Below are 8,761 nucleotides of genomic sequence, written 5' to 3' on the forward strand. Positions count from 1 at the left end.
AGATTGCAATACTATTTCTTCAATACTATATATATATATATAGGGGCGGCAGTGGCTCAGTGGTATATATATATATATATATATATATATATATACATATATATATATATATATATATACACATTTAACTGTGAGAGGCAAGTAAGTATCATCTATTTCCACCCACTGGTAAGAAATAGTATTGCAATCTGTTAAATGAATACAAACACGTAGAAAAAAAAACGATACCGAGTACAACAAGTTTTGTTCTGTTGTTCAGTTTGCAATATATGTGTGACATTTCATAATGAGTCCCTCCCTCATGAATATTAAAATGTCTGTTATAAAATATGTCTGTACTATTAAGCATTTGCCTTTTCCCTGATCAACTGAAATTAATAATAAAGACCTGGGGCCGTATGTATAAAGCCACTCAGAGTAAAATTTTAGTCTCAAGTCTGTCAAAATTCTAAGAATGACGTCATTTTACTTTTATTCCTAGACTTAAGAATAAGTGTGATTCATAAAGGTTCCTAAGTGTTAGGACTAGGTCTCAGCTCCTAAATTATTTAAGAGAGCTGGAGAGGTCTCCTAACCAGTTAGGAGTAACAAGATGGCAGCAGAGAGGAGGAGGCCGCGCAGTTTCCAACAACGTAAGAATGTGTTGGAATTATATGATGACAGAGAGTTGATCAAACGATACAGGCTTGATCGTCAGGGTATTCTTTTTGTTACTGACCTAGTCAGAAATTCAATAACTTCTCCCACTGTAAGAAACTATGCTTTAACTGCTGAAATGAAAGTTATAATGACTCTGTGTTTCTTGGCAACTGGAAAAATGCAGCAATGCACCAGTGATGACTTAGGGCCATCACAGTCCACAGTTAGCAGGGTCTTAAATACCACTGTTGCTGCACTAACCATACCAGTCATAGTGAGGCAGTTCATTGACTTCCCAACTGACCTTCAAACTATACGGCAAAAGCAAGCAGATTTTATGAGGATTGCGGGTTTCCCTGGAGTTGTAGGAACCATCGATGGCACCCATGTACGCATCATTGCTCCAACTGTAAATGAGGAGACATACATCAATCGAAAAGGATTCCACAGCATCAATGTTCAAGTCGTATTTGATGCCAATTACAAGATCCTCGATCTTGTGCCAAAATGGCCAGGGTCAACACATGATGCTCGGTTTCTTTCCCAGAGTGGCCTCACTGGGTTATTCGAACAAAATTATGTTCGCCCTGGATGTCATCTGCTGGGAGACTCGTGTTACCCTTTAAAACACTGGCTTCTCACCCCTTACAGAAGACCTCAAGGAGAACAGCAGCTCAATTATATTAGGTACTGTACTGGACTGAACTGTAGACAAGATACCAATTTTGTTCAATGAGTATATTCTTGACTTATCTGACCTATGTTCTTTTATTGTTTTTGCGTCATGAAGAGCACACAAAGTAACACGAGCCGTGGTGGAGAGAGGAATTGGACAGCTGAAGAGAAGATTCCATGTCCTTCATGGAGAGATTCGACATTCACCTGAGCGTGCTTGTCGCATTATTATGGCTTGTGGCATTTTGCACAATATTTGCAAAGCTCGTAACCTCCCATTGCTTGATGATGATGATAATGATGATGATGACGATGAAAATGACGACCATGGTGATGATGACAGTGATCATGATGAAAATGATGACAATACCACCGAACACACATTACAAAGCATTTCGGGGAGAGCATCATTCAGGGACTGCTTTGCTAACTCACATTTTGGGTTAAGCAAACTTGTAGACAATAAGTAACAACAAACTAATTTTTCCTTACACAATTTTATTACACAAAGCATATGTACAATCATTGAGTATTCTTAATTCTTTTCAGTTTTAATGAGTAATATTCATTTTGAATTCCCAGCAACTTAATTTGCAATTTGAGCTTTTTTTCTTTTAAGGGACTCAATGTCATCCTCAGTGGCTGCGCCCTGTGCAAATCCAGTGTCTTGTGAGGCAGAAGGCTCATCTGGAGGACACACGGAGATGTCCTGAGATGATACAGGAGAAGATGCATCTGATGGACCGGCTCCAGAATTATCCACACTACAGTCACATGCAGAAAATATTAAACAGTGCAAACATGTTTATTCAATTCATCGTGGTGACTGAAATACTATCAATTTATTAAAAAGACACATTACATGCATACATTATTACAAGCATAAATATTTTTCTTACCATCTTTGTAACTCCTTCAAATTTGAGAAGTGCAGGGTCTGGGGCATCTGGAATGCCACAAATAGAGGGATTGGCCATTCCAAGTATCTCCTCTACTATTTCACCAATCTCAGACAGAGGTTTACATGGAGGGGTCCCACCTGTTTGACAAGAACTCAGCTGCTGACCACATGGAGACAATCATTTAATATAAAATGGTTTAATAAGCTAAAATAAAATGTACCTGTGGCTCGCATGCTTTCTTTATATGCTGCAATTTCCTTGCGTGTTGTTGCCAACACATTGTACCACCTTTTCTCACAATCCTCTGCTGAACGTCTTGTCCGAGGAAATGCTGCATTTACTGTTAGTACAATCTGTTGCCATGCATTTTTTTTCTTTGCTTGTTAAAGTTAGACTGAATTTTCCTCCTATCACATCCTTCCATTTAAGGACTGACTGCACTAGAAGTAGATTTTCTTCCTTGGACCAGTTTGGTTTTCTTTTTGCATCCATTTTTTTTAAGCAATTTGCAACTTTTGTCTTCCCTTTATATACAGTTGTGAGTGCAATTTTGAATTATGTGATTCATCAGCCTAATTACTTAAATAGCATCACATTTGTCCATTTAATTAATGTGTTGAAACTCTATTATAATTGTGTAAAATGCATGTACTTATTTGTAAAAAAAATTTTGCACAAAGCAAAAACGAATTATTCTAAATAAATTGAAATATTGAAATAATTGTTATGTCTTAATAAAATAATGAATTAATTGTGTCATGCTGCTGTGACCTCACCCTTGCAGGCTCACTATTGGCTGATTCAAAGGTTCAGGACGGACATTTTGGGTTCACATCATTGTAGTCCTTAGTTCACTGCACTTAAGTCCCACTTCAGTCAGCACTTAAGAATCAGTCTTATACTTTACTGAAAGTTGCTTTTAGCTGCTTTATAAATGTCTCCTACTCTTAGAAAAGTCCTACTCTTTACTAAGTATTTTCTGACACTTAAGTCAAAGCTTAAGACTATTCTTAAGAGCATTTCTTAGAAGTTTTATACATACGGGCCCTGGGCCCGTATTCATAAAGAATCTTAATGCAATAAGTAGCTCCTAGTGACAAAATTCTAAGAAAATTCTTAGAAATGTTGGCGTTTACTCTTAAAATTAAAGAAAAAAATCATAGTAAAGAAAAAAGTAATTCAGAAAGCATCTTAACCCTTAAAAGAGGTCTTAAGGTCAAACTTGTTAGGAGCACAGACGAGGACTTTTAAGAGGCTTAAGAGTTTCTTTAACAGATGAGAAAATGGCAGAAAGAGGAAGAGGCAGAAGAAATGTGTTGCAGACAACGGATGACAGTGAGTTACAGTAATAAAATGCTGTAGATTAGATCGTGCAGGGATCATGTTTGTGACTGATCTTATTAGAGACGTGCTAACATCACAGCGCAGAAATGCCATAGCGCCAGAAATTAAAGTAATCACTACGATATTTGGCAACTGGGAAAATGCAACAATGCAATAGTGATGATTTGGGTCTGTCACAACCTCCTGTAAGCAGAGTGATCACACAAACAATTACAGCACTTTCAGAACATCTTATTGTCTTTATCTTTATGAATACGGGCCCTGATTCGAAATGTACAATAAATTGATTGGTTGGTTGTCCAAGAAGGAAAAAAGAGTGATTTTAAGTATAGGGTCTATTCTAATTCTCACTTTGAATTAACATGCGTAATTTTTCCTATTTGACCGTTCTCTCTCTCTCTCTCTCTCTCTCTCTCTCTCTCTCACACACACACACACATTATATGTGTATATATAAATCCTTTTTTTATTTACCATGCTTTTAATTTCCTATAAGGTATTTGATTGGCTTAGAATGATAAAAATTGTTCCACTCTTTCCAATTACAGTGATTGCTGTTCTATTTAAGTGGCGGTTTGAAAGTTGGTTTTAATGTATCAAACATGGAAACAAAACCAAGAAGGACGAGAAAGCCAAACAGTGTTTATTGTTAGCCCAGTTAGTGGATGAACACAAGGCCATTCTTAAAGGAAAATTCGGGCCGGGTGTCACAGCAAGGCACAAGAAGCAGACATGGGAGCGTATAGCACAAGCTATTAACGGTTCATTCCCCCTGCTTGTGCGCACCTACCTATAAGCCTGCTATATTCATAAATGCAGTTTTTTGAGCCTGCAAGGTGGGAATGTCCAGTGGAAACGAAATGAACTGCGACACAATGAGATGTTCTGAAAGTGCTGTAATTGTTTGTGTGATCACTCTGCTTACAGAAGGTTGTGACATACCCAAATCATCACTATTGCATTGTTGCATTTTCCCAGTTGCCAAATATCGTAGTGATTACTTTAATTTCTGGCGCTATGGCATTTCTGCGCTGTGATGTTAGCACGTCTCTAATAAGATCAGTCACAAACATGATCCCTGCACGATCTAATCTACAGCGTCTTATTAACTCACTGTCATCTGTTGTCTGCAACACATTTCTTCTGCCTCTTCCTCTTTCTGCCATTTTCTCATCTGTTAAAGAAACTCTTAAGCCTCTTAAAAGTCCTCGTCTGTGCTCCTAACAAGTTTGACCTTAAGACCTCTTTTAAGGGTTAAGATGCTTTCTGAATTACTTTTTTCTTTACTATGATTTTTTCTTTAATTTTAAGAGTAAACGCCCACATTTCTAAGAATTTTCTTAGAATTTTGTCACTAAGAGCTACTTTTTGCATTAAGATTCTTTAGGAATACGGTCCCTGGTGATTTTATTCTTGACAGCATATTTGTGTGTGCCCCAAAAAAAAAACAATTGTTAAATGGTATCTTTCCCCCTAACAATAAAACAAATATATGTTAATTAGTTAAATAAATTTATTTTTATTTATTTATTAGTTTTACATATTTAAAGGGGAAAGATAACATTTAATGAATGAATGAATGAATGAATGAATGAAGTAATTAAAATATGAATGAATTAATTAATAAAGCAGCCTTATTTATTGCAATATTAATGGTTATTATACTATGAATATTTGTTAGATGTAGTAATATTTATTAAATTATTACTAAATTTTAAGTATTTAATATTTGGAAAATGAAATAATAACACTTATATCTTCTAATTTTTTCTTGTTAGTGTTAGTGATACAGAAAAATAATCCATAATATTGAGCCTTGAAAACAAACAAAAAAGACTCTACTAATCACGTGAGTCAATAGTGTGGTCTGTTTTTTACTAACCTTTACTTTACCCTAACATATTAGTACATTACCTGCATTGACTCCTGCTTTGATCCAGTAAAATCTGCACGTGAACTCTGTTGCATGCAATCCTATTACAGTATTAGGCTTCCTCTAATGCTGTGAGTTCAGCTGATTTTTAAGTATTCAGCCAGCACTAAAATACTATTCAATCATTTAATTAAGAAAAACTCAGCAGAAACAGACCAGTGAACAAGTGCAGATTTAAAAGACCAGAGAGTTAGAGAGAGATTTGATGGGAAATACAAAAGAAATGAAGATGGTGTTTAGAAAGGGAGGAAACGAGGGAAGGAGAGAGAGGGAGAAGGAACGTGAGGTCAGTTCTAATAATACTGATAAGACCTAGTCATGGCCACCACACCATCTCACTCTACTAGAAAGAATGGAGGCAGTGTTGGACAGCTGTGTGTGTGTCTGGCAGGTGTTTGTATGCGTTTGGGATGTGTTTGTATGTGTGTGTCAGATTAGTATTTGTTTGTTAGAGTTGTGCGAGTTTATTCTGCAACTGTCTTTACTCCTGTTCCACTGGATCCCTCATATTTGGCTGGTGGTGTTCATCTGGCAGTTCACGCACAGGAAGATTCAGTTTGATGCTAATCATGTATACGGTATGCATAGTGTTTGCGTGTAAAAAATGTAAAAAAACTGCATGTTGTTTTATGTCTATACTTTGTTGTGACTGCATGTAGCCTTATGTGTGTGTTAGAGTGTGTATCTGTGTGTTGAGTACAAGATGCCATTTTTCAGCGGTCAAGCAGGCAGATGACCAAATGACACAGCACTTTAATGTACTGATGTCACAGTAAGCAAGCATTACTTATAGGGGGATTGATATTTATAAAATAGGAGTGGCTTATTTAACTGTTTGATTGTAGAATGTTGGATTCCATCTATTTACTTTATTCTTCAGAAAAAATGGGAATGAAATGATCTTATCTTAATGCATGGGAATGTATCTTCAGGAAGCTGTCTAATGGTATATTTTTCACTAACATGATTGATAGTATGAATCAGAATGGCAAAATAACTTAAGTTTGTAAACACACATTAGCATAGTATAGTTCAAAATAAAATTTTTGACATCATTTCATTCCAAACCTTTGTGACTTTCTTTCCTCTGCAGAACATAAAAGAAGAATGATGGAAACAAGAAGAAATTTTGAAGAATGTTGGTAACCAAACAGGTTTGGTTTCCATCGACTTCCATTGGAATTTTTTTTTTCCAATTCTAATGAAACTCCATGGGAACCAAAACTGTCTGGTTACCATCAATCTGTAAAATATCCCCCCAATTTTTTTTTTAACATGACTTTTAGAAGACTCTATATTAAAGCATTTACTGTCAGTTTGAAAACAATGAACTTGCCTTTACTTCTTTAATTGCTTTTAAAATCTGTTCTGTTAAAAAAATATTTTTTTAAATCTGGTGTAATGATGTAACACAGAGAAAGAGTCATGAATGAATGAATATAAATGTGTGTGTGTGTGTTTTTTGGTAAACAGGATCAAAACATTCAAGTAGCAGTGATGAATCAAAGTCCGAACTATGTGCTGGTAAGGCTCTTCTAGAAAGTGTAGTAGTAGTATTTTGGCAATCGATTAAATGGACATACACATTCTTCTGTGTCAGTACCCCTCAGTAACCTTTGAGATCGACCGCCAGCCCAGTGTTCTTTATCAGAGACTAGATTTAAAACTAAGGAGATTTTTAGTTTGTAAAAACTAACATACAGTAAATGTCTATAATAATTTGGGTATTGTTTTGCATTTATTTATTTCTGTGTATATATATATATATATATATATATATATATATATATATATAAGCAAATATTATTTCTATTCATATTTGGCTTTGATTTTGCCAACTGAGGCAAATCTTTAGATCACATTGAACAATCTCTCATTACAGTAACTCAAAGAATAAAAAAAAAAAAATACGTACTAGAGTTAGAGGGTCAAATAAAGATGGAAGAGATATGTTTATGTATATAGTGGGGTCAAGTCTGATTATTTTGACTGCAGTTTAGAAAACCTTTGCAGGATATAGTTTTATAGAAAACTGATCTCACTGAATTTAATGTTGCTGAAGAGAATTATCTGGTGTTAAGGAGGTTTAACTCTTACACTGTAAATAACTTGTTTAAAACAGGATTGGTTTGTAGTGGTCAGTTTCTCTAACCATTAACAACTAATTTAGACATGACTGGCTGGGTGTAGGCAAAAACACCAGCAACTCTGATCAGTCTGTTGACTCTGATCCACAACAGCATTCAATCAGTGGAAAGTAACATACTGGAGTCACTTAACACCAATGCCATCCAACAGCAGCTGTTGCACACTGGGACGCTAGAGTCGTAGAGTTTAATCCAGACTCTACTGTAATCTCATTAGTCACTAATCTTGGTGACTAGAAGTCTTCCTCTTTGTAAATGGAGAAACATAAGATATTCTTACCATATACTTACCTTAAAATTACTGAATTAAGTGGATATTGAATTTAAACACACACACACAGAGAAAAAGACAGGCAGACAGACAGACAGACAGACAGACAGACAGACAGATAGATAGATAGATAGATAGATAGATAGATAGATAGATAGATAGATAGATAGATAGATAGATAGATAGATAGATAGATAGATAGATAGATAGATAGATAGATAGATAGATAGATAGATAGATAGATAGATAGATAGATAGATCTTTCTTGTGCCCTTTATAGTAAGGATAATCTGTACTATTATAGCACTAAACATACAAAGACAAACACACACACCTCCTCATCATTCAATCATAATATTGTGTTCATAACACTGAGTGTTTTCTCAGAATGATCAGATGGAAGTGTGAAATAAATAATTTAGCCATGCCAGAGCTGTGTTGATTATTCTAGTATGTAGAAGTAAATTAATATTTTTTCAATGCCCTTGTGTTACAGATGGAAAGCCCACTTCTACAAAGTATTCAGATGGAACTCTGAACAACCACAGCTGTCCCACCACCATACACAATGGCTGTAAGTCTGAGTGTGTGCGCATGTGTGAGTATTGTACTGCATATTCACAGTAAAAGGTCATGTTGCTGTATGCATGTCCAACCATGACCATATGCTTTTGTTTGTCTGTGTAAGTGTTCTGTGTTTGTATCTGGTTTAGTTTGTGTGTAAAGGACACATGACATGGGATTAAAGTGACAGTAAATGCAGTGTCTATGTGTGTTTGTTTTAGTCAGAACACTAGCAACATGCGGTGCCACTGCAGATAATTTTAAATTTAGTTATGAAGGGGGTGGA

At 35.6% G+C, this 8,761-nt stretch overlaps 1 protein-coding gene and 1 long non-coding RNA gene across 2 annotated transcripts; both read left to right on the forward strand.

The window, feature by feature from the left end:
- The first annotated feature begins 390 nt into the window (after positions 1 to 390).
- Positions 391 to 2,082, forward strand: LOC132160502 (putative nuclease HARBI1). Its single transcript, XM_059570174.1, has 3 exons — positions 391 to 1,326; positions 1,430 to 1,756; positions 1,934 to 2,082. Exons 1-3 carry the CDS (start codon positions 593 to 595, stop codon positions 2,025 to 2,027), a joined length of 1,155 nt encoding a protein of 384 aa, XP_059426157.1. The 5' UTR covers positions 391 to 592; the 3' UTR covers positions 2,028 to 2,082.
- A 3,722-nt stretch (positions 2,083 to 5,804) lies between these two features.
- Positions 5,805 to 8,486, forward strand: LOC132161031 (uncharacterized). The gene is made up of 3 exons (XR_009438092.1): positions 5,805 to 6,071; positions 6,967 to 7,017; positions 8,408 to 8,486. It is a non-coding gene; the product is annotated as an uncharacterized LOC132161031 (long non-coding RNA).
- The last annotated feature ends 275 nt before the right edge of the window (positions 8,487 to 8,761 follow it).

Source organism: Carassius carassius, chromosome 17 (assembly GCF_963082965.1).
Source record: "Carassius carassius chromosome 17, fCarCar2.1, whole genome shotgun sequence".
NCBI lineage: Eukaryota > Metazoa > Chordata > Actinopteri > Cypriniformes > Cyprinidae > Carassius > Carassius carassius.

Excerpts from the sequence above, each read along its gene's own strand:
- LOC132160502 (XM_059570174.1), top strand. The coding sequence starts at position 593 with ATGGCAGCAGAGAGGAGGAGGCCGCGCAGTTTCCAACAACGTAAGAAT. Across the intron at positions 1,327-1,429 it reads CAGCAGCTCAATTATATTAG|AGCACACAAAGTAACACGAG; the intron begins GTACTGTACTGG and ends TGCGTCATGAAG. Across the intron at positions 1,757-1,933 it reads TTTGCTAACTCACATTTTGG|GGACTCAATGTCATCCTCAG; the intron begins GTTAAGCAAACT and ends TTTTCTTTTAAG.